At 43.7% G+C, this 25,187-nt stretch overlaps 2 protein-coding genes across 6 annotated transcripts in view; one reads left to right on the top strand and one right to left on the bottom strand.

Moving 5' to 3' along the window:
* The first annotated feature begins 3,366 nt into the window (after positions 1 to 3,366).
* On the top strand, positions 3,367 to 5,359 carry CEBPD (CCAAT enhancer binding protein delta). The gene has a single exon (XM_038175163.2). It carries the CDS (start codon positions 3,682 to 3,684, stop codon positions 4,741 to 4,743), a length of 1,062 nt encoding a protein of 353 aa, XP_038031091.1. The 5' UTR covers positions 3,367 to 3,681; the 3' UTR covers positions 4,744 to 5,359.
* SPIDR (scaffold protein involved in DNA repair) overlaps positions 5,157 to 25,187 on the bottom strand; it is a 202,200-nt gene continuing 182,169 nt past the window's right edge. For 2 of the 5 annotated variants that reach the window (XM_027452105.3, XM_072034680.1), the window contains 9 exons: positions 23,536 to 23,623; positions 21,088 to 21,231; positions 20,939 to 20,998; positions 17,159 to 17,357; positions 15,854 to 16,006; positions 11,076 to 11,169; positions 9,691 to 9,805; positions 9,146 to 9,199; positions 5,157 to 6,672 (listed from right to left, as the gene is read on the bottom strand). In XM_027452105.3, coding sequence (XP_027307906.3) covers positions 6,544 to 6,672; positions 9,146 to 9,199; positions 9,691 to 9,805; positions 11,076 to 11,169; positions 15,854 to 16,006; positions 17,159 to 17,357; positions 20,939 to 20,998; positions 21,088 to 21,231; positions 23,536 to 23,623 — 1,036 coding nt within the window. In that variant the 3' untranslated portion in view covers positions 5,157 to 6,543. Of the gene's footprint in view, positions 6,673 to 9,145; positions 9,200 to 9,690; positions 9,806 to 11,075; positions 11,170 to 12,951; positions 13,025 to 15,853; positions 16,007 to 17,158; positions 17,358 to 20,938; positions 20,999 to 21,087; positions 21,232 to 23,535; positions 23,624 to 25,187 lie in introns of those variants that run through there. The other 3 variants (XM_072034679.1, XM_072034681.1, XR_011807529.1) reach the window with 3 other exon arrangements.

Below are 25,187 nucleotides of genomic sequence, written 5' to 3'. Positions count from 1 at the left end.
TTAGTAGGTTTTTCTAAGTGTACTGAGTAGTAATCCTGTGTAAGCTAGTCATCACCATCCCTGTCAGTCTTATTTCTCTCTAATTAAACATCATACTGCTGAACACATAGGAAAACTCTAGCTGCAACCTGCAGCAGCCTGCAGTGTCATTTCTTAGATGAAAAATAAATTCATGTATGCTGCTTGTCATCCTTGCGATTTTCTGTAGTCCCCACCACACCCCCCAATTTAAAGGTTAGCTTGGGGTATTTGTGGCTGAGCTTTGGTATAGCACCAACATGCTTTTGGGTATGGGAAGGAGCCTACAACATCTCCACAAGTAAAAACTCATTGGGCTTCTCTTCAGCCGTGGAAAAAAGAGATTCCTGCATCTCCTATGTCATAGCAAAGGGCTTGGTCAGCCGCTTTCTGGAGTTAGGGAAGTGATGTTCTACACTTGAAGAAACTTCTCCCCAACACACATTTTTCAAAACCAAGGAGTTAAAACAGGGATTTATTACCACTGCTTAAAACTCTTCCCCACAACCACCAAACATTGACCCACGAATGAGAGTGTGTTGAGCCATTTCTTTAACACTGTACATCTAATTTGTAAATGCCTCGAGGTTTAAGGAATTCATTTTTAAGCTACACAGCTTGCAAGAAATGGCACTTAACACAAAATGGTGGCATGTTGGCCACCATTGTTTAGTTGGTTTGGTTTTCTGTCCTGTTTGGTGGGACGGGGGAGGGTAAGTGGTGTGTGTGTCTATTGCACTCACAGCGTGCGACGCTGAAAGATTTCATTTGGTTAGGCAGAAGCCATAGCTGCAAATTTGGTTGTGTGATATCCCCGTTGGAACCAATGCAAGCCTGGTATCAGGGAGGTTCAGGTTGGACATGAGGAGACATTTCTTCTCAGGAAGAGCAGTCAGGCACTGGGACGGGTTGCCCAGGGAGGTGGTGGAGTCACCGTCCCTGGGGGTGTTTAAGGAAAGGTTGGACATGGTGCTTAGGGACATGGTTTAGTGGGTGACATCGGTGGTTGGACCTGATGATCTTGGAGGTCTTTTACAACCTTTACGATTCTGTGATTCTAAGGGTTCACAGAAGAGCGTGCGAGCACAAGGAGGCCGGCCTTTGGTCCTGCCCCATCCCTGGGAACGTATTGGCAGTTTTTTGCCTCTCCCTGAGCAATTTGCACCTCCCTGCCTGTGTGTGCCATTCCCTCGGCTCTTCCTGGCTCGCAGCCTGTGCTCCAAACACCCGTGTGTGATCTCCCGCGAGGCCAAGCCCCTCACACTGCCCTGCTGCTGCTGCGGCCTTGCTGCCTCACTGCAAGGCCACCATGGGCCCAGCCTCGCCCGGCTCCTGCTCCCCCTGGCGCAGGCCCTGCATGTCTCATGGGGCTGCCAGAGAGAGCACGGTGAGAAGGACAGGGAGGATGAAAGCAAGGCTGAAGCCTTGCCCTGGTTCCTCTCCTTCCCTGCAGCCTGCCCCCCTCTTTATTTCTGTGATTTTAATCCCTGCCCCTCAAGGGCTCAGCCTCCTGGGATTCAAGCTGGGCAATCCAGAGCGAAGTATTACTTTTTCTCTCCAACACCTCTTGGAGAAAAGCTTCTTGTCCTTTCTTTCCAGGTTTAAATGCTCCTCTTTGCTCGAGCAGGAACTTTAAACAGGTTTTACAGAAAACTTTCTGAACTTCAGATGCTTAAAATGTTTCTTACTGATCCTTAAAACTTATCGAACCCTGGAGAGAAGCAAAGATTTGGTGGCTCAGGTACTCGGCAGTCTGGGTGAGGGATTCAAGTTCTTGCGTCTGCTTCTCTGCCTGTGAGAGCTGAACATGAGCCAGCGCCGTGCCCTTGCTGCTAAGGAGGCTCACGGGTGCCTTGGTGCATGAGGCAAAGCTCTGCCAGCAGGTAGCACTGCTTTATGTGTAGGTGATGGAGCAATGGCACAGCTTGCCCAGCGAGGCTGCGGAGCTCCTCCTTGGAGCTCTTCAAAAGCCACCTGGACTGAAGTCCTTCATTTTGGTGAGCAGCAAGTATCACTGACTTACGTGCTCCTGGGTGCTTCGCTGCAGGTGTGCTGAAACCCCAGTGCTTCACACCATGAACCACACAAAGCTGTGCTGAGGGCTGCTCTTGTCAGGTGGGCTCAGCAACAAACACAACCAGCTTGGCTTCCAGCTGGGGTGGTCTGCGCCAGGAGTCATGCAGCATCGATATACCCCAGTGCTGGGTGTGTGTGGGGATGGGACAGGGCATAACACACAGAACTGGATTTGGGTGTTTGGGCATACCGTTTTTTGATGTGGACAAAGAGAATTGTCTTGAAAAAAAAAAAAATCTATTTCTTGTCACTGTCAAGTTGTCAAATTCAGTGCCTAATGCTCACCTGGATGAAGGCTGCATGATCAAGCCCCCGAAGAGCAAAGCCCGGTGTTCCTGTGCATTTAATGGCAGTGCTGTTCTTGCCGGAAAAGCAGAGCCTTTCCCTGCCAAACCTCACCTGCCAGACGGGGCACACTTAAAGCTGCTCTCCCAAGTCTTTGCCCGAGGAGTTTACAGCTAGACGGCGAGTGTACAGCAGTCCTGTCCCAGCTATTTATAGCCAATATATGGCTATATGGCTATGGCTAGCAGTATATATTGCCAATATACTCACGCTTTGGCAAACAGCGGCATAACTAAATAAACCTAAAAAGAGAGCTTCCGAAAGTTTTTTTTTTTTCTTTGGGTTGGTGACAGCCCCCGCGGTGCCTCAGGAGGGCGCCTGGGTGCTGGGGAGCGCGGCGGGGCTCGCGTGGGGCGGGCAGGAGCCGAGCCTGCGGGATTTCGGGCAGGGAACAGGGGATGTCGTGGCCCCGGGGGGGGGGACGGGGCGATGCGGGGAGGAGGCAGGCGCCGGGGGTCCCCTTCCAACCTGCCCCCGTGCCCCCGGGGCCACGAGGTGGCAGCGCTCCGCACCCCGCCGGGGGAAGCAAACAGGAGGAGCTCGGGGCTGGGGAGAAAAGAGGGGGGGGGGACACAGCGGTGCCGCCTCACCTGCCCGAGCAGGAGGGCTCGGGGGTTTCTAATTTAATGTAAATTTATATATTTAAATATGTATTTTTTAAGGGTCGCCGGGCAGGTGCCGCCAAGGAGGAAGGGCTGAAGGGGGGCAGCGCCTCTCCGCCTGCCTGCGCGCACCCCGGGGGGGGCAGGAGGGGACGGGACGGGACGGGACGGGACGGGCTGAGCCGAGCCTCCCCCTCCCGGCGGGGCAGCGGCGGAGCCCGGCCTCCGCACCCCACCCGCTCCCGCCCCCGGGTCCCCGGGGGTGCCGGGAACACCCGCTCCCCGTCACTGGGGCAGGAGGCGGGGCCGGCTCCGTATAAGAAGGGACCGAGCGGGCGGCTGCGCTCCCAGGTCCCGCGACGCGCTGCCCCCGCCGGCCTCCAGCCGCCGTCCAGCCTCGCAGCCGCCGCCCGCAAGGGGAGCAGCGCCCGGCCCCCGGGAGGCGAGGCGAAGCCGGGGCAGCAGGAGCAGCACCAGCAGCAGCCCTAGCAGCAGCAGCACTAGTACCAGCACTAGTACCAGCAGCAGCAGCAGCCACCTGCGGAGGCTGGAGCTGCGGGCGGCGCGCAGCAGCAGCGGGTGGTGCCCCCGTCCCGGAGCCCCCTGGCCGCGTCCTTGCGGCGCCGCGAACCGCTCGCCCATGAGCGCCGCCGCCCTCTACAGCCTGGACTCGCCGGCATGCTATAGGAGCTGGTGCCTGGAGCCGGCCAACTTCTACGACGCCAAGGTGGGCAGCGGCGGCGGGCCGGGAGCCGCCTGCAAGCCGGGCGGCCGCGGGATGAGCGGCGACGAGGCCGGCGGCGGCCCCGGGGGCAGCGGCTCCAACCTGGCCGAGCTGAGCGCCGCCGCGCCGGCCATGTACGAGGACGAGAGCGCCATCGACTTCAGCTCCTACATCGACTCCATGTCGGCCGTGCCCAACCTGGAGCTGTGCAACGACGAGCTCTTCGCCGACCTCTTCAACAGCAACCACAAGCCCGAGCGGGGCGGGGATTACGGCGAGTACCTGCCCGCCAAGGACCTGGGCGCCGCCGTCGGCTCCCTGCTGGGCGCCGAGCCCCGCGCCGCCTCCTCCGCCTCCTCCTCCTCGTCCTCCTCCTCCTCCTCCTCCTCGGCCGCCTCCTCCTCCTCGTCGTCGTCGTCGTCGTCGTCCTCCCGCGGCGCCCTGAAGCAGGAGCCGGACTGGAGCGACAGCGACCTCTCCTCGTCGCTGCTGCCCTCGCAGATCGCCACCTGCGCCCAGACCATCATGAACCTGAGCGGGCAGCCCACGCCGCCCACCTCCCCCGAGCCGCCGGGCAGCAGCTCCCCGTCCAGCTGCAGCACCCGCTCCCCGGCTCCCCCCGGCGCCCCCCTGCCCTCCTCCGCCGGCCCCGGCCCCGGCCCCGGGGGGGCTCCTCCGACGGCGACGGCAGCGGCCGGGGGCAAGGAGCGGGGGGGCAAGAAGTGCGTGGACAGGTTTAGCCCCGAGTACCGGCAGCGCCGGGAGCGCAACAACATCGCCGTGCGCAAGAGCCGCGACAAGGCGAAGCGGCGCAACCAGGAGATGCAGCAGAAGCTGCTGGAGCTGTCGGCCGAGAACGAGAAGCTGCACAAGAAGATCGAGCAGCTCACCCGGGACTTGACCAGCCTCAGGCACTTCTTCAAGCAGCTGCCCGGCGCCTCCTTCCTGCAGCCCGCCGCGGGCACCGACTGCCGGTAACAGGATTTTGGGGGAGTTGGGGGGGGAGAGAGCCCGGGGGGACCGCAGGGACGGCGCCACGGGGCCGTGGCTGGATGCACACATACCTCAGGGGCCGCGGGGACGAGCCGCGGGGCCGCGCAGCCCCGGGCCGGGCGAGGAGGACGAAGAGGAAGAGGAGGAGGAGGAGGAGGAGGAGGAGGAAGGAGCGGCCGCGGTGGAGCCCCCGCCGGTGCGCGGCCGCTTCCCGAGTGCCGCGGCGACGCGGGGCGATGCCTGGGTCTTTCACCGCGAAAAACTCAAACCAAAAAAGAAAAAAAAACAAAAAAAAACCAAACCAAAAACCCACCCACCCTACCCTTCAAAAAAAAAAAGAAGCTAAACGCCTTTTTTTTTTTTTTTTTCCCTTTTCCCCTTAAATTATTTTTGTAATGGTAGTTTTGTTGTCTTTTCTACATTTTACTCGTCCTTGATGCAGCTATGGTACATCTGTTAACATGATTCAAAGCCCTCATGTATTTTAGACGGTAGGATGACAAAGACTGAGCATGCCCGACCTTTTATATCAATTTTTACAGCATTTCTAAGAATAATAATAATAAAACGAAACAAAAAAAAAAAAAGCGTTTGAAACCAAGTCTGCTCTCGTCTGCCGTGTGTCCTGCGGGCGGGGGGACAGCGGGGAGGGCGGCGGGGATGGTCCCTTGGGTGGCACTGGCCTGGCCCGGTGCTCCTCGGCCTGGTGGGGAGGCAGGTAAAGGGCTGGGAGGCCTGGAGAAGGCTGGGGAAAGAAAGGAAGGGGGCTTGGAAAAAAAAGGGGCTCAAAACTTGGCCCTTCCTTTAGCATCCGCTGCGTACTCCAGCCAGGTTTTCCACCCCTGGCCATAGGAACCAGCACCGAAGCAGCCAGGTTGCTGTTCCTCTCCTGCTGGGACCTGCACAAAACCATTCACTCCTCATCCTCTGACCCGGGAGATTTTTGTAAATTACCACGGAACGGGATGAAAAAAATCCCTAATCTCAGCCTGAGCTCTCACATCAGTTCTCATATCGCTTCTCAAACGGCGACCGCATGGGAAGACTTTGGTGTTGTCTGACGGGACGGTCAGACCTGTGATCGGTCAGGGTGAGGACAGTGGTGTGGCCGACAGAGCACTTTACTCTTTACACGTTACACGTAACAGAAACCGTACAATGAAACACCCGCTGTGTGGGAAGCTACAGATAAGGTGGTACTTCCATGCTTAGGTGGCAATCGGCTGTGAAACATTAACTTTTTATGCTTGATGCTTTACAATACGCCTTGTTCAAATCTCTGTAACATTTATTGCAAGCTGATAACAAACACTACAATTTACAATTAGCGAAGGCACCGTGGCAGGCGGGCGGGCAGCACTTCGGGAATCTGCCGGTGAAACCCTCGGCTTACATCGGCGCTCGCTGCGTGCAGGAAGGTGTTCATTTCAAAACCATCAGTAAAATAATTTCCATCGACATAATAAATACAGCATTATAAAACAAAAATAAAAATCACAACCGTTCGAAATTCCAGAGCAAGACCTTTCACACTCCGAAACAAAAAACAGACCGAAGAACCGCGGCCTCAAATTCTGAATCGATCAGAAGAGTTCGGAAAGCCGAACAGATTTTTATAAATACATTTCTCAGTGTTAGCACACTGTGCGTTGTAAATCACAGTTTTAATAAACTATCTGAATACTTATCGCACTCCCATTACACATTATCTGTGGCAACAGTTAACAGATAACCACATCACAAAGTCCACAGATACCGTAGTAGCTGACTGCAGTTCAGTCCAGTTCAGTTTCTTACAGCTTCCAGAAGAGCAATTTCCTCCAGTCCAACGCAGTTCGGCTGGCTGCTCGCGGAGTGGACGTAGCAGCACAGCAACCCCACCTCCTTTCCCAGCACGCTCCTCACCTCATAGCTCTGGAGTGATAAAAGCATGTTGATTAAAACAAACAGTCCCGTACATTCTGTTCTGAGCAGCGCTCGGCTCAGAAGACGCAGGGTGCGAGGTCCTCTTCCAATAGACAATTTTTTTTCAAGCACTCGGAAAGTGGCGTTAGGACTGATGGAAGGAACGAACACACTGCACTCGGGATAATTAGCTCTCGCTCCTGTGTAAAGTGCCACTTCTCTACCAGGCTTTCAAAAACTTGTTTAAAAAAAAAAAAAAAGGTACTGCAAGCTTCAACTCTGTTTTGCTGAAGTGTAAACCTTCAGCGCTTTCTTACACTGGTGGGATTTCACACACCATGGGAATGTGCACATACACAGTGTGTCCTGATTACCTTAGCCAACAGACCCACTGAAGGAAAAATATTATGTAGCTTTCCATTGTCCATCCCCTCCCTGCCTTAACTTTGTGTTGCATTTTACATCACATCGTGCCTCGCTTGCAATCATTTGCACCCACACGGCTCCCCTAGTTAGCGAGAGGAGGGGCAGGTTACCTGTCCTGCTGTGATCTGTGTGGGGAAGGGGTTGCGGGGCTGGGGTGACCGCTCTCAGATGCCAGAGAGCACGATAACACAAGAACTGGTGACACTGACTGCAGGCACCTGGCTTGAGAGGGTCTCTTGGAGCAGCTTCACCTGAATTTCTTACATCCACGATACTTACCTAGGACCAGCCTCTGACCATATGCGGTGACCACATGTACTGCCTGATTCGAGGTACAAATACCTCTTTTTTTCCCCCCCGGATTATTTTTATCCCAGACCAGTTCTGCAGTCCGACTCGCCGTGCAGCTGCACAACCAGCCACATTGGTCCGACTGCAGCGCTGCCACAAGGTAGGAACAAGCGGCCAGGGGCAGCTAAAACCAACCTCACTGCCAAAAGAAGTCATTAGGAGACTACACCCTTAGAAACTTCAGCAGCACTGGCCAAAAAAAAACACCAAACAAATAAACAAACAAAACAACAACAACTGAAGTGGTGTTTCTTGTGATTAAGCTGTGTGGAGACATGCTTCTTTTTAAAACACAGCAGTTCTGAGATGGAAATGCTTATGAAAAAAAAAGGAAAAAAACTATCCCTGTGTTTCAGCTAGGAAAAGAAACACCACCACCAGTTTGTTTCTAAGGTGCCAGTCTTCTAGATTGCATTATAAAAACTGAAACGTGACAAAGAGGTTGTCTCAATGCTAATAAATAGAAAAGAATTATGTTTTGTCAGCCTGGACAAACCAGACACATCCTCTACAAGAGCTAGACTTGACTGCTATTAGAAGAGCAAATGTATTTTGGAAATTTCTCATATCTCTTCGCTTAAATGAAATATACACCCTCGCGCGTAAGAATTTCCAAGGAACTTCCACGTTAAATATTATCCATAAATCACATTAAAACCACCGGGGATGTAATTGCAAAGTACTAGGAGACCGTGTAACAGCGAGACAGCAAAATGACCCCAACACATGTCACCTAGCTGAAGACATTTAATGAGGATGATTAATTACAGGAGCAGACCTTTGCACCCCCTTTCCAGCGCAACAGAGGGGGGATCTCCAGCTCCTACCAGGCTTGCCCCCTTTCTGAAGGCGCCGCTCCTCCTCTACTGATCACCTGGCAGCCAATGACAGCCCCGCACCTGCCCTCGGTGCCTCGCTTACCTGTGATAAATCTGGGTCACTGTGCCAAATGTCAGGGCCCTGCTGATAGCTCCGACTGGAGGAGTAACTACTTCGCGATTACATAAACTGTACTTTAGTCCATGGAGCCCCGTGCATTTCGTGTATACAGATCCCAATTGCAAAGCATTACTTTGCATGCATTTTGCATTTCTTTTTTCTAGTATTACTGCCGGCCAGTAATTTCATACTTGTGCTGTTAGAAAGCGGTTGTGCTTTATAGGGTTTAGAAGCCGGGAAAAGTAGCATGCTTGGACCACGTCCTTGCTGCCTTTGGATTTTCAGCCAGAAAACGGAGTAAAGCCTAGCACTGCCCATACTGGCTCTGAACGTCTGGACACACTGCTGTTTGCAGATAGCTCTGCAGATCCGTGTCTGAGCTAATGCTGTCTGTACATCCTGTCAGTGGCACCCCTCTTCTCTGCTGGGAGCACACTAACACGCTTCAAATCCACTCAGTCCCAGGCTGCACATGAGAAAAAATCTGTATTTCCAGTGAAATCTCCTATAGCTCCTCTTGTGGATCTGAAAAGAGCTGCCTGGAAAGGTGGTGGAGTCTCCATCCTCGGAGGTTTTCAGGATCCTGCCAAAGTCGTGCCTGACCTGACCATGTGTTGGCAAGAGCCCAGTGTGAGGGGTTGTCAGACGACCCTGCCATTTCTGTGGCACCAATACCTTCTCGCCCATTTCACAGCACCTCCTGGACTCTGCCTCTATAGTAAGTTACGCAGTTAAACTCTCTTTCATCAACACCTATTATACGTACCCCATCCTCACTGGCAGCAGACTTCAGGAGAGAAGAGATTGTTCTTTGCAGCAGCTGGAACAGGAAAATTAACAGGTTTTGTTCATGACAAAAATCTTACCTATAGGAAGACACTGTGTTTGCAGATTCAAACAGTCACATTAAACAAAGATTAATGATTTCAATAGCATGGTTTTGTTTCTCCAGACAAAAAAATAAGAGGAGAGGTGAGACAAACGATGTTCAGGATGGGATCCTGAAAGTTTCCCAAGGGACCAACCCAGCAAAGCCCTTCAGTTGGACCTGATGCATTTGACATTTTGGAAACCCTGGGGTGAACTCAGTGACTGTGTTACTTGAACAAGGCCTGGGAATTGGATTCTCAGTCCAACGAAACACAAGCCTAGCACCAGGTAAAATTATGGGGTACTCTTACATCTTCTTCTTTTTTTTTTTTTTTTTTTCTTGTAACAGAGCTGTTTATAAAAGTGTAATTTAGAGTAGCTATGTGTCTACGTATCTAGCCTCATTATACTCAATACATGGAAGCTCATTTCGTGCCATACCTTTACTTTTACTGTACTTTGAGATCGGGATGGACAACTCAAGAAGACTTCCAACTGCATTTTCAAAACTGGTGAAACAACAACTTCGGAGCACTGGTTGCAATACAGCAATCCTCTGAAGCATGCAAATAATGATGGAAAAACACAGAGAACGGAAAAGTTATCAATCACAAAATCAAAACACAAACAAAAAACAACTTGCGTATTCTCTAACTGCTTTGCTGGTAGTAGACTTGTAGTAGAAAAGCCTGGTTCAGAGATTCAGCTGATAACAGCGAATTGCTCTCCTCTGTTGGTGGACCTGAGTGACTTTCTTGGAGGACCTAAACTCTTCTAGCAAAAGGATCTTCTTTTTATAACTTTCAGCAACATGGGGGGGAGGTTGCAATTTATAGACAATGCAATCAAATATTAATCTCATAACCTTCTAAAAGTTATGGTGACAGGGGAAAAAAAAAGGTATAGATTTGGCCTAAAGGACTTGTTGATTTAGGCCCTCATTCAGCAGACACTCAACATTTACAGCACACACTTAGGCCATGTGCAGAAAATTAAGCACAGCCATAAGGGCTTGTTGGAATACGATCTTAAATAAGTGCTGATGCTACATTGTTCTCCAAACAAAGCAAAAGTGTTCTTGAGAATATACTAAAATAAAATCACAAACAACACTACTATGTGTACAGACATACCTCCTTGTTTTCTGCATGATAGTGTAATATAGGACAATAATTATGTTGCTATATTTTCAGCTTTCCCCCCTGAGGTTATACGTAACAGACCATATGCAGTAAAACTTCTCCTATTTAGGAAAATGGTGTATGTGTCAATAGGATTGAAATCACCCTGCTTCTCCTTATGCTGTTTGTAAGCTTTTCCAACAAGAAGAACCCCCTTTCCTTCTTTTTATGCTCTAACTGGTCTGCATTTTCCATTTATGTAAAATACAGCTCAGATCACAGTGCGGCACAAAACTGAGGTGAATTAGTGGTATGCAGGGCAACAACGTTGGGTAGAAGAATGTTGGTACACAAGAAGCTACTTTTCAAGGAGCTTAAAGCCAGGCCTGTGATTTATGTGGTGTGTTCATTAAAACTACTACTATTACAATGCAGAGGGGTATGAAACCTTTTTTAAGCAAAAAATTAGCTTGGAAAAACACGGTGACTGCAAATTCAAACCATTTCATATCTTCTTGTACCGTTCTTAATAAATTAATCTAACCTTGCTGGCTTTATCAGTTCATCAGCAATAAAAATACTACGTCTTAGTTCTAGGAAGGAACAAAGTGCAGTCTGTGCCTGCAGGAATTATTGCATCACCTAGTGCTGTTATGGCTACATCTGCAGAACACCTGGAATCCCAAGGAGCACCCTGACTCTCACCTGTCCCGAGGATACAGTTCCAACTTTCCATTGCCACATCTGTCACACGTAGGCCAGGAGAAGGCAGTGCTCTCGTTAACTCCGACAATGGTACCTACAGAAAATGAAATCCTTTTAAAATACTAAATGCAACCTAGCAAACACAGGCACACACAAAAAAAGGGTCATGTTTGACCCTTTTATATTCTCATCTCAAGAATGAGACTCTTCCTTTCTTGGGGTCAGAGCAAGCCTCAGCTTCTCCAGCAGTCTCATTCCCTTCTCCTACATCCATCCACCAAGAAACGACAGCATGGCATTTTAAAAATATCAAAAGGTGGATATTTGAAGATTAACTTTCCAAACAGGCTCATTTGTTCTGTTTGGGGGTTTTATTGCTTTTCTGTTTTGTTTGCTTGTTTTGTTTGTTTGCTTGTTTTGGTCTCATTAGTCCTGCAATCTGTCCTTGGCAATAAGGAGCTAGAAAAATCATCAGGCCAGATTGTTTGATATCAATATTTAGGAAACACAAACCAATTAGAAGACACAATCACTTTCAAAGACAACGATGCAGGTTAAATTCCATTACCTATAGAGTTATTCTTCATTTATACTAATTTAAGAGAGATTAGATCTTGCCCACCGGTTTAAGTGTGTGCCTAAGAAGGGAATGCCAAAGACACTTAGGACTGTTATAAGGGGCTTTGATTCTTTTGGCAAGAAAAACATTCTGAGTTTTATGAGAAGCCAGTAAAGACTTTTAAAGACCGTATTATGCCTTATGGTAATGGTATGCTGAAATAATTAGCATTGTTTATGGAGAAAATACTTGAAGTATTTTGAACTATACGTAGTGGATCAGCTCTAAGAACAAATTTACCATAAAACAAACTCTCAGTCCGGTACAAAAGTTGCAAGGACTAAAAATTCCAGCTCCTTTTGAGCAAGAACCTTGCAGTTATGTAATATGTTCAATGAAATAAGCCCTTGGAGACTAGGGAGCATTCACACTGTCTGTGAAACAGGGTCTTAATCTTCAGCTTTCCTGACTCTCCTGAGACAAGGATTGTCAGAGACAAGGATTGTCAGAAAGGAGGGAGCTACATGTAAACAACAAAACCGTATTTTCCTCCGGGAATTCAAAGGACAGCAAGTCTGAAGATCAGGAAACCTACTTCTCAACTACTACATTTATAACCCAATCTCTCTCTCTCTCTCTCTCTTTCTCCGCCCCTCCCGTGGATTACACTGCAATTCTGTGTATTTAACCCCTTGGGATGTAACAAAAATAATTTTGATTCTCCAGTTCCTGTTATAACCTGTGAGTTTCTATTGGCATTTGCAAGGTAAATGATTCCTGCCACAACAGAGGCATGTTTTCTTTGCTCATGGAAAAGAAAAAAACTACAATTTTGCTGGCTATGTTTTCTTTTTTTATAAAAAAGTCACTATTTTGATTAAAAACAAAAACCTTTTTCTAACTGATCTGTTTCTCTCTAAGCCTTTTAATTTTTCCCCCAGTATTGTGCTATACTGCAACTGTGGAATGCCAGTGCACAAGTAACAGAATTACATCTGAAGATGAACCAGGATCATTCTGAGATTAGGTCTACGGGAGAGGTTTATTTTGATGAAAACAGAATTCCCTCATGAAACCACCAGAGATCACTGAAGTCAGAACAAACACAACTCCAAACAGCAACAGATCTAATAATCCAGTGACAGCCTTTTGCATCCTGCATGCACAGTGATCGCTCAAGTTTAAGCAGCTGAACGGTTGCACATCTTTGTCAAGACTTCAGATTTTGCTTGACTTTCACAAACATTTTGGATATTCTCCCGAGATCCTTTTTTTTTTTTTTAATGGAAATGCACATAGCCAAAATTAGTTTTTTACCTCTACTCTATTTTTCTGGGCTGTGGCTGACATCATTAAGGAGAGACTGACAATAGCTCAATCAGGACAACACCTGGAAAAACAGGTCTCGAGTGAGGAATGCAAAGGAGGATTAAAGTAACACTCTGGTTGAAATGTTTGAAAAATGAATATAGATATTATTATTTTTTGCCAATCAGTTACCCTGATTAATAGATAGGAAGGGAAAAATTTCAACCCAAAAGAGAGAGCGAGGTAACATGATTTACTCCATTTTGTTCAGGCTGTTAAAAGGGAAACTGAAAAAAAAAAAAAAACTGAGTAAGGGCTTAAATATGAAAACATGCAGTGTCAAAATTCAATCACTGGATGTGAATCATACACTAGGCAAACATCATTAATCATGTAATATTCCCGCACAACATATGTGGTATGAACTAAGTAGAATTTGCTCATAAGTATGGTTAGGAGGAGAAGTAGTTCTGTGCAGTATGAACTGCCAACATTTAGGGTGATCCTGACTCCTACAATACAGCAAAAAGAGGTTAGAAATTACTTTGCAATGAATAGTGATGAGAAAACAAATTATTAACCCTGAGCTCACAGGTGAGAAACACAGACTCATCTTTGAAAGAAGAACAAAGTTTCCAGGAGGAAGCAATCCCAGGTTCTCACTCGTCTGCTGACCAGCAACATACTGCATCCCAGAGCTGGTATGATCAGACCTCCCTGAAAGAAAGACTTCTGACAGGCTCGGCGGCTCTGTTTGGATTACAGCGTTGCCCTTTCTGGTGGGGAAGGGAGGATTTGACCAAGTGTGACTGGGAGACTTCACTGAGCAGAACACTGACACAAATACAGACAGTTTGCAGCAGGGGATATTCCACTGATCACCAGGAAGTTTTGCTAGTGAAGGCTGAGAAGGGACACTGCCAACCTCCTGAGAGCCAGGAGGAGCAGCAATGAGGGCAAAAGAGCAGGGAGGGGCAATGCTTCAAGGAGGGGTAGAGGAAGCCTTTGCAGCCCCTTTGAGCATTAGGTGAGAGGAAGCCTACATACAGAACACGTAGGTGACTACAAGTATGGCAAGTGAAAGAAGGGCACAAAGAAAAACAATTAACAAAGTAATCTTGCTTCTCACTGAAAGCCAGATTAACATTTCTGTGAGTTTTTCTCTAGGTGAGAGATTGGTGGTGAGTGAATTTTGGAGAAGTTAATTTTTCTTCTATGGATTACTCCATCACTATGTTCCCACCAACAAAACAGTGCTAATACTGTTTGTAGGCAGTAGCTAAACAAATTCCAAAACAGCATATATATATCTTAAATGTTATTAAATAATTTTAGTTACACAAAAAAGTGAGGTTATAACCTATATATAGCTAGCATAGACATAAAGATACGTTACACTCTACATTGGTACAAAGCTGTGGGAACATACTGGTAACAGCTACCCCAGGCAAATTTCATATTAAGCAAGACAAGACTGTGGGATTAATTTCTCCTGTTGTCATTCTTACATCTGTAATAAAAAATCGGGGAAAGCATGACACCTCTTATGTAAGTGTACTGGGGCTGGCCAGGTAACATGATTTACTCCAAGTAAGTAAAGTACTTGTTTGCGTACAGGATCACAAAGGTGTATTTTCTTTGCTCTACTGAAAAAAAGAAAGGACTCAAATTTTGCTTTATGTACAAACTGTCAATGGGTCAAAAGCAGACAGGCACTTCCCCTACCTAGTTACAATAAACAAGAGCAGAGAAGTGGTAACTCTTAGCATAACTACTGCAGAGGTTAAAGAAAAGGCCAAAAAGTATTTCCTACTCAATGACAGAAATATCCTTCAGGTAACTCACAGTATCAATGGGAGATGGACATACATAACGACTGAGGCTTACAGTGCTTGTAGTTGTGCTTGTTTCTCATTATGCAGAGTTCAAGACTGTCACTGCAAGGCGATCATATATCAATCACAGAGGCATCACTAACCTGTGGATGTACTCTAAGAGAAGGTATGTTTAGTAATAGCTTTCAGTAGCTTAAATTTGACTTTTCAGTGTACTGCTTTATAGCTGGAAGGATTCATTTGTAATCATTATTTGCTATTATTTCAAGCCTCTTTCAAACGTTCAGGTGAATACTTCGACGTGTAAATGTAAAACAGTATCAAGAATTTTCTACAAGGGCTACTGGAATCATAAGAGTTAAATTAAGAGAGAAGACTGTTTTTAAAAGCTGAAAGTACCTGGCTTTTAAGGACTTTTCCCTATAGGCACTATGCATTTGGGGGGGGCTTAAGAACCTGACTGGACAAAGTGTTATAAAATATATTGTATGAAATCTTTCTGCACTATTAGGAAATATTAGAAATTACACTGTAAGAAATGTTTCTGCATGGTTAGCGGTAGGACTAAAGTATTAGACACAGCAATGATCCAAAGTGGCTGGTGAGCAAATATTGGCCAAGTTAAGCTAGGTGACTATGGTGAAATATTAAATTGCCCCATTGCAGCAGAGCTCCAGGGAACTCAGACAGTAACCCCTACTGCTCAGAGTCTGGCTGACATAATCTTCTCCACCTGCCTGAAAAATATTGGTATACCTTACTGTTGCCAATACCAACAAGGCTGGTGTGAACAGAAGGCTCCTGAAAGAAGATGGTGAAGGAAGGAATATAATAAACCGGGCCGTGCATCAAACCTTTATTGTGGGTGGGATCAGTAGCCAGGCAGAGCTTGGCCAGCAAAAGACAAATGGAGCCCAGGAAGAAGCATAAGAACTTACATATCCCAATGATCTACAGCAATACTGTACTTTTTTATTCCTGCACCCTGTTTATGCAAGAAATCAATACCAGGACCTGAAAGATTAAAGTGAACACGAATAATTAACCACATTCATTTCAAAAAAGGCCATACGAACCTCTCACAGCACAAATGGAATTGGCCTGTGTGGCAGAATCCAGCTCATCGAGTTTGACAGGGCCAGGCAGCTCACTGAGGTCAGCACCGGCAGCCGAGCACAAAAGAGGCTTTTGTAATAAGAGAACAGTACGTTCAACACAAATAATCCTACCTGCCAACAAAGACATTTCATCTCAGTACAGTAACAGGGAAAAAGGTGACCATGATAATTGTCATGGCCAATAAAGACAACGATCTCTGCCAGCTACTAAACAGATGGACAGACTCCATCAGGTTTTCTCAATGACAAAATATTTTGCTTTCAGTGATACATGCAGCATGCTCTTGTTACACTTCGTGACTCCCAGGGAAAAGATTTAAAAAAAAATCTAACATGGCAAAAGAGAATCAAATCCCATGCAGACTGCATTGTACCACACTGGAAACTCAAAGTTATTGTCTCTTCCCCCAGTAATAAGCTTGGACACCCCTCAAGGTGGTCTTACTTTGTTTTAAAGATTACAAAGAGCAGATGCACGCAATACTTTACTCTCCAAAGCAGAGGTGCGTGGCTCAGTTTGCATGAAACCAGTACAACCTTAGCTAGCAAGGGAAAACAGACCAGTAAGCAGATGCAGCAACAGGACACACGGCCATTTACACAGTGTGGTACTTCCCATCCACTTGCATCTTGGAAGTGAGAGAAGGCAAGAGATGTGAATTATACCTCCCCACACAGATGCACCACACAGAATGATGGGCGAGCCTCGTTTTTATGAGCAACTAAAAATGAATGTAGAGTGAACTACTTCACAGAACCTGTATGGTGGGAAGGGCTCTCACAGCTGAGATGCTTTATGGTAGTTAGGAAAAGTTCTGTGTCTAGGAACATGCAAGTCTCTAGATTCATTGTCTTACTCCTTTTAGAGTAGTAAGCTCAATAAAACAAGTCTCTGCAAGAATACCAAAACAAATGAAACCAAGTTGCTTACTATTTCTGAGTCTTCTGTCAGCTAGCAGATTTGATTGATACTGGTCTTTAGATTCAACAGTCATGAAAGAAGACTGACAGAAATATTGGTGAACACACCGTAGGATAATTTCATTTCTCAGTTTCATAGGAGATATAACCAAAAATACAAAAGAGAAATCTCACAGAAAATTTCTAATTACAACCCCATTCAAACTTCTCATCCCAAACTTGTAACATTTCATCTTCAATTGAGAGTGAAAGTTTCTGTAGGCCACATATTACATAGTGTTATAGATTAGGATGTTAGTTCAGTTCAATTCCAACTGCTTCAAAACCACATGTAAAGCTTACCATTTCCCCACAGGGCATCCTTGAAGAAGATGAGTCGTGAGGCAGCACTGAGAGCTTCTACGATTTCCGTACTGAGAACGCATGATGCAGCAACTGACACAGCAACAACTTTTGGAATTGTGTGAGCTACATCTTGCAATGTGAAGTCAGTCACAAACAACAAAATCTCTCTTTGGTTTGTAGGAATACTGTGCTTTGTCTACGATTAAAAAACAACAACAACAACAAAAACCTAAATTGGAATGTAGTCGTTAACTTTTAGAAGAAGGAAAGACTAAAGTAACATCTTCATCTTTAAGCAACCAATAAAACTGACACATTACTATTCCTAGGGCCCGTACACAAAAATGAATTAAAGTTTTATTGGAATTCCTCATTACTCCTTAATGCAGATATGGAGTAACATCTCTACCTTAAATTAACTTTACAAGATTGACCCACTGAGAGCTTGGCTCTACCACTATCATCTATCATGTCTTACTCACTTGGATCTAAAAATATATTTTATGAAAAGTTAATTGACTGTTTTTATGAACAAAGTCTTGCATAATATTTCCCCTGGAAAAAAAGAAAGGCTAACACTACCACTACTATTATTCAGCAAATTTTCCATGCAGTGTTATCTGATTCTCAAAACCTCCACTCCTTGCAGTGGATAGGTACTGCAGTTACAAAGCTGCAAGTTTTATTTCTTGTTGAATAAATACATCTCCAAATATTTGAATGATACGTGAAAGTAGAAAAGTAGATAACTTGTAATTAAGTAGATAATCTTATAATTAAGAAACACAAGAATCCACAATGACAATGTAAGTTTTCTGACTATGACAGGTATGAAAATACTCTGGTGCAACTAAATTATGGTATATCAAAATTAGTGATGTCACAACAAAAAAATAATTAAATTTTATGTCAGACTTCATATCTGAAAACAGTTATTACTAATTCATAATTTTACACTATTTATAATTATATATATATATTTTAATTTTCACACTGGGATGATGAGCAAGACAGATTGCATAGACATGATGCAGACATCAGTGTTTAGTCCAGGATCTCTAACAAAACCAGACAATTTGACGATCTGTTCTTTTCTTCTTCTTCCTTGTGTTTTTTTTTTTTTTTTTTTAACATGAAGTTTATATTTACACGCATGTGAATTTTCCCATACTTTAGGAAAAACAAGTTTAATAACTTGAGTATATTGCATATTTACCAGTCCAAACAACTCCTAATTTTGAAGATTCTAATATTTTAAAATATTTAACTGAAATTAAATTACTTTCTTAATTTAAAAAAAAGGCTTTGTTACTATTTAATTAGTCTGTTGCTTAAAAAATCATACTTAAAACATTCAAATGAAATTTAAATACTACAATGATTGGAGAGACATATCACAGAAGTATTTTATTCTCAAAGTTGCATTTCTCTAGCACAAGGTAATGCAACAAGAACCCCAACTTTTTATCTTCAGTTGTGTTCAAACCCTGGAAGTGTTAACCAGGCTAAAATTAACTTTTTGTTCATGCTAGCAGCTCTTAGAACAAATGCAGTAATTAGAAATAATGGCTGGTAAAACTTGTAACTCGTATATTATGGTCCTGCCTTAATATATGCTGGCAATCGCATTTACATTTTTTCTTTTCCTAATAACTGTATGCATTTGAGTACCTTCTCCGTATAGATACCATTAAAATATCTTCAAAAGAAAGATTTTTTGCAGCTGTCCCATGAGAATTCCTAACACGTTAAAAGCTGGCTTTCAGAAGAGTCATCCAAAAAGTAAATAATAATAACAGCAAAAAATCACAAGTTAGTATAAAATCATCATCTTGCTGTGTGTGACAATTTGTTCTGAACAGAAAGGACACAACAGACAAATAGCAGCAGGATTGAGTTATAAGGAAGGACAGCTCCTTAACCACAGATGGAATATATTTCCTCATATTCCTTCTGTACCACAGCACAGATTCTGAGTAATAATAAAAGTGTATTTCCATTCCTCCTTCACACAAACGAAGCATCTCAGAATACTCTTGCTACTTAGAATAAATTTTGAAGTACTTTTGACTTAACTCCTGTAGCAGATTACCTAATAATAACAGACCTGCTAAACAAACCAAATTGTAGTCCCTAGCTCACATATTATAACTTGATGATTTTGCACATGAAGGATAAATCCTCTTGGCGAAGGTAACTGCAGTAAACAAGCTGCTGTTCTCGACCTTCTTCTGGAAGGATTAGGGAAGTGATACACTAACAGCAGGTAAATGCTTTTTATGTTTCTAGAGCAGTGATCTAGAAGTGTTACCCAGCAGTATTACAGAAAAAAGGAGATTGCTATTGCTTTTCCAGTATTACTTTCAAAAAAATCATGAGCAGTCATATTCACTCATGAACATCTAGTGCTTACTGTTCACTAAATGAAAAATAGCCAGTAAACCGCCTTGTAGCAAGAAGAAATTACAGACTTTTTTTCGTGTTAGATAAGCTTCCACTCTTCAAAGTCACAACTGTTCCTGCATACTTCATCTTCCCTCTAGTGGAGTGATGAAGTGATTCTACACAAGAATATTGATGAGCCCTGGTGTCTCAGACATAGGTAGATGTACCTAAATATAAAAATGCTTGGGTAGGATACCACCAGTCTGTAATTATTTATTTAAATTGAACAGGCTGCTTGGAAACAGAAGTCCACACGTACGTGCCCATCTTTCTGTTAGCAGCCTGAAGGTCCTATCAAGGTAGACATAATTTCCCAACTTTGCAAATGGTTTGCTGTCATGTTGGTAAATACTCCGCATGTGCTCAGCAGAGAAAACACGGCTGAGTGACAAGATACCCCTCATCACAGGAGCTAAAAGTACTGCCCGCCCCAAAATCAAATCACAACACATTGGCTTTTGAAGCAAGAGGACAAGACCAAACTAAATTTATGTCTCACGCTGGTGGGAAGCATCCCCAGCTATTTTGCTGGCCGTTCTGGAATTTCTTTGTCTTTGGTCCATATGCTTTGATTCACACTTGTTTCTTGTGGAGCTGATGGACAATTGCAAATTATTCTCCACCAGAATTCAGGGCTGGCTGTACTGAGGATCCAGTCGCCAGGAAAAAATAAATAAATCAGCAACAAAAAATTCCTTTAACTACTGAGGGAGTTAGCAACACTTTGAAAGAAAATTGTAGCATCATTCAGAAACAAATAAATAAAACATAATTATAAGCTTTCCAACACAGTATGGATGGCAGATGTATTTACCTAAGAGTTCCTCCTTTCTACTAGCTGGACCATAAAAGCCAAATTTGCCTGAGGGGCTTCTATTGAAGTCAACAAAAATAGTCCACCCACTTGCATGCAGAGAGCAAAACTGATTTTTTATATAACCGTCATCTGTTCAATTCTATCCCCATTCTGCTGACTGGGAACTTCTTGCTATGTATCTATGGACAGTACATTGATTTTCATTGCAAGTCTCAATTAACTTTCTGTAAGCTTCCTTAGTACAGTGAAACATTATCTCTAGCTAGAGAGCAAGTTATTCAAGTATAGTTCAGCTTCTAGAGCAAACGGGATTCAAACCATGCAGCTTCAACTGCAGTAAAATGCAGTTCTTCTTACCCATTCACAAGCATTTTAGACCTGGTGATAATTCTGCACAAATAACTCTTGAAGATGATACAGGAAGCTTTTCTTTCCCCTAAACAAGATAAATGCTGGCCTTTCACACATCATTAAGTTGATTTTATGTTGATTTCTTCACTAAGTGAAAAGATTACCTGCAGCCTCAGGTATAGCACTCGTGCCCAAAAGCTATAACGTTGATTACAACCACCGATCTGAAAATAATGGTACAAAAACAGTGAGTGAGACAAGCAGAAATTCAGTGGTACAAAGCATTTGTCATCAGACTTTTAAAGCAGCCTACCTGAAGAATTTCCTTTAGACCATGAACAGCTGGTGGCTGGTACAAATTAGAAATCTGCTCTTCCTCATCCACTTCCACATGTATTTCACCAGACTGAACAGTAAGAATGTAACAGAAACTGGGAGGAGGAAGATTAGTTGTCATCTATTAAGAAAAAAAAAAAAAAAGGAAAAGAAATGTGACATTAAAAAAGGCACTTCAATGTGGCCAGTCAGGTTTTATAATAATAGCCAAAATGAACCACACAATTTACATTTTAAGAGTGATGGGAAAATAAAATAATGACCCTCTGAAGTAGGAGCTGAGTTAATAAAGCAACATTCGCAAGTTATAAGTGAAATCAGCTTGTGTGTATCATTCTTTCCGTAATCTGACATTGATCCTCATCATAAAAACATCTCATGATTTGGCACACTTGGCAAACACTGCAGCTATTCCAAGGTGGTGATTGTTGTTTTTGTATTTTTTTATTACATGGTAGGAGTACCCTGATTATTTATTTTTTTAACATCCATAACTTTTCTGAGATTTGGGGACTTTTGCATGTGGGTGGGTTTTTGTGATAGTAAACAGATGAAGAACTTTTAAAGCTGCCAAATTAAATCCAGGACAGCACAAGGAGATAATGAAGAACAGGAACTCAACAACTACAAGAACTGCTCTTCTTGTGTTATGCCAGATTTTTCTGCCCCCCTTAAAAAGTATTGTGACGTAACAACTTTATCGATCTCCACTCAAAGACAGAGAAAGGCTTCTAAGAAATAAAAGACCCTGCTTGAAAATCATTTTTATTTTCGATCTGGTAAATATTCTTCTAGCAATGTTTATAGTTAATAAAGTGTTTAATTTAATATGAGAAATATGAATCTACTAAAGACAGCTGCCCACTCATTTTTAAAAAAGTTGCATAAGGGAAAAAAAAAAAGACATCAACCCATATTCTTGTTTGCCACTGATGGCACTAAAAAGGTACCTGAAGGCACATTATGGCTAAAAAGAAATCAGTGTCACAGATCCCTTCTTCCCAAGCAACTTTTTCAGTGTGTTGGCAGTATTATTTACGTATTTATGCTTAAATGTGCTTCCATAAAACTGTGTAAAGCTATACTGTTTGTGTCACAAAAAATGTATTGCACACAAAAAAACCTGCATTCTGCCAAAAACCTGCAGGAGTAGAATATGCTTGATTCTCTGTAGAATGAATTAGTATTTCAAACCCATGACAGGGTGTAAATTGAATTATTATGGAAAGTTTCCTCCATTTCTAGATTGCTAATAAAACAGAGAAAATGGAGAACAAATGAAAGTCATAACAATGCTGAAGAACATTTACGAGCTTTGATTCATCCGTGGATATTCCTATTCTGTTGTCCACAGTATTTTAACGTACTAAACAATCCGCTCCTCTAAGACTTCTGAAATGTCTATATGAAAGGGAGAACCAAGGAGACAACAGCAGTTTCACTCAGTTTCAGTCTTGCTTTACAACCAAGGTCTGAACTTTTTATTATTCAACATAAATCCCCGTACAATCTGAAGAACACTGTACACTGCAGCAAAAACATTCTCAGACTTTAGAAATAACCAGAAACAACTTGCAATATCCACCTTTTATGTCCTCTGGTTTTGAAACTTGTTTATTTCCAGCTTTTTCTGCTTTATGAGAACTTGCATCCTGATTGACTCCTCTAGGCTCTAACAAAGATTTTTAATACCACAAACTTCTTCCCCCAAGAACAGCTATACAAGAACAGCAGGATAGCACAAGTACTTGGTCACCAAGAAACTTCTCAAATGACCTTGTTTTACCAAAATGCCACTCGATATGACATGACTCCCTTTCAATACAAAAGCTAGTTAAATGAAAATTAAATATGCAATTTTAGATTTGCAAATGTACAGTAACATACTTCCTATTCTTCTCACATTAGGAACTTCCACCACCTCCCAAAATCACAAAAACATTCATTATTTTCTATTAGTTTATTTTTGTGTTCATCTGTTGACTGTCTTCACATGGGACAACTGTCAGCCAGAAGCACCCTACCTAGTATGAGACCTAATTCCAGCAGTCAGTCTATCTTCACTGGAATTAATCTCCAGAAAAGAGCTTCAAAAGAATTAGTATCACTGTATATAGATTTCTCAGATAGCATGGAGCCAGCTAATATCTCTTTCCTCCTGCAAGGAAAGGAGAGGAGAGGAGTAATTTGTCTGGCCATTCTATCACCCTAGCTCTAGAGGATTAATAGAAGACCAGCTGCATCATTTTGGAAAGAAGCTGCTGATCCAGAGTGCCTCAGGTTAGCTTAGAACCAGTAAAACAACACTCAATAGCTAAATAAAGAGAGGGCGAGAATCTGATACCCAAAATAAACCTGATTACACTACTAAGAAAAAATAGTAATCGTGAGTGAAAAAACACATTTCCATAACAACAAGACTTACCATTTCAGGGTCTTGACTTTGTCCAGGAACTTTTACAGGCACTACTGGAGGCCATAAGCTGTCAATCAGGCTAAAAAGTCCTAATGCCCTTCAAAAAGACCAATAAAATCAGGTTTAGAATGCTTCTCCCTGTTATATGCTACATTAAGAAGACTCATTAAGAAATATAATTTATACCATTGCATGATTATGAAAACAATTTTAAATCATATTTGTTTTCTAGAAGCTGCTTTTGATTTGGTCTAATTAAATCTCCATCATTTCTGCTGCAGGGTGGAGAGGGATGCATCACATTCAGCGACAAGCAAGTCATATTTAATGCTTTGCCATGAACAGCCTGCTACATGATAAAATCCAGGAGAACAAGTAAATGCTAGCTTGGGAAGGACACGGTCAACCTCTTTAAAAAAATAACTTTAAACTATTTTAACTGGTAGATTGAACAACGTGCTTTGCTTCTAACATTTTTAATTCTTGCTTTTCTCTAACTTCTGATTGCCACTGCTATCAGGAAAGTTATCAATTTTCAGATATGAGCAGAGAAACAGGCAAGATTTTTTGATCTGAAACACACCCAGGCCTTGGAGTACCAACGTGCAGAGAACTGTCTCCTTCTTACACAGCTGTTCCCTTGGTTATGATTTGTATTTATTTCTTTTTCAAGTTTTCCACCTTCAATTTAGAAACAGACATAGGATTAACAGCCCAGCATATGAAGGTGAACTGCTGCAAACTCTTCAGCTTTAGCATGCCAAGCTGTAATTTGCAGCAGTTTGGTGTCTGGCTTGTCAGTTGATGCGTCATCGCGCAGTAAAAGCAGAAACATCTATGGGAGAGGCCAAGAAAATAGCTGAGGGAGGGGAAATAGCCGCAGATAACCAACTTGAAGAGGTGTGCATTTCTGAGTTAAAGCTCTCAGTTATCTTGTCCTAGTTCTCTGTGCATGTTCTGCATAGGCAAAGCACAGAGATCTGGATTTTAACCCCACATTGCCTCTGAGAACGAGTTGCCTGTCCCTCCAATTACGAAAGCCACTACTTCTGAAACAGTTCTGTTTTAGCAAGTCCAAAACTTGCTAAAGCTAATCTTAGCCTCTAAACAAAAACGCCTAGAAGAAATAAAAGGCATACTCTTGTACTGGTCTGAAGCATGTTGCAATATGCTGCTTCTCTTCAAGGACTCGTGGAAGATCTTTAAAGTTCTGCTTTTATCTCACTTCTGCTTAAATTTATCTATTTCTGTATTTCCCTTGTTCTTCTTTTGATCCTTAAGTGCTTATGCCTTGGGTATCTATAGGCAGTGAGCTTCTTTCCACATTGATGCCTATGGACCAACACTGTAAGAAGTTTTACAGATGTAAATCTCTGAGACTGAGTGGATATTCAGTCCACAAGGCTGGACCTTGTGGAATAAAGCTTTTGTTTCAAGATTTGGGTAACAAACTGGCAGATTAAAATGATGATGTTGCTATCTGTAGTTGTGCTCCTCATGCTAACGAACAGACCAGAAATACAAACGTGCTGCCCTTGTACAAAAGTGGACTTATATGGCATCCTTGGCTGAAGGTTTGTGTCTTGTTTTTAACAGAACATCACAACATACAAAGCAACACTTCTTAGGCATTAAAGGGATTTTAGATGAAAATAGCCACT

This window comes from Anas platyrhynchos, chromosome 2, assembly GCF_047663525.1.
Source record: "Anas platyrhynchos isolate ZD024472 breed Pekin duck chromosome 2, IASCAAS_PekinDuck_T2T, whole genome shotgun sequence".
Classification (NCBI taxonomy): domain Eukaryota; kingdom Metazoa; phylum Chordata; class Aves; order Anseriformes; family Anatidae; genus Anas; species Anas platyrhynchos.
Note: the sequence above shows the minus strand (reverse complement) of the source record. Positions and strands in the feature narration are given on the sequence as shown.

Bases quoted from the DNA above. Each gene is read 5' to 3' on its own strand.
- CEBPD (XM_038175163.2), top strand. From the start codon at position 3,682: ATGAGCGCCGCCGCCCTCTACAGCCTGGACTCGCCGGCATGCTATAGG.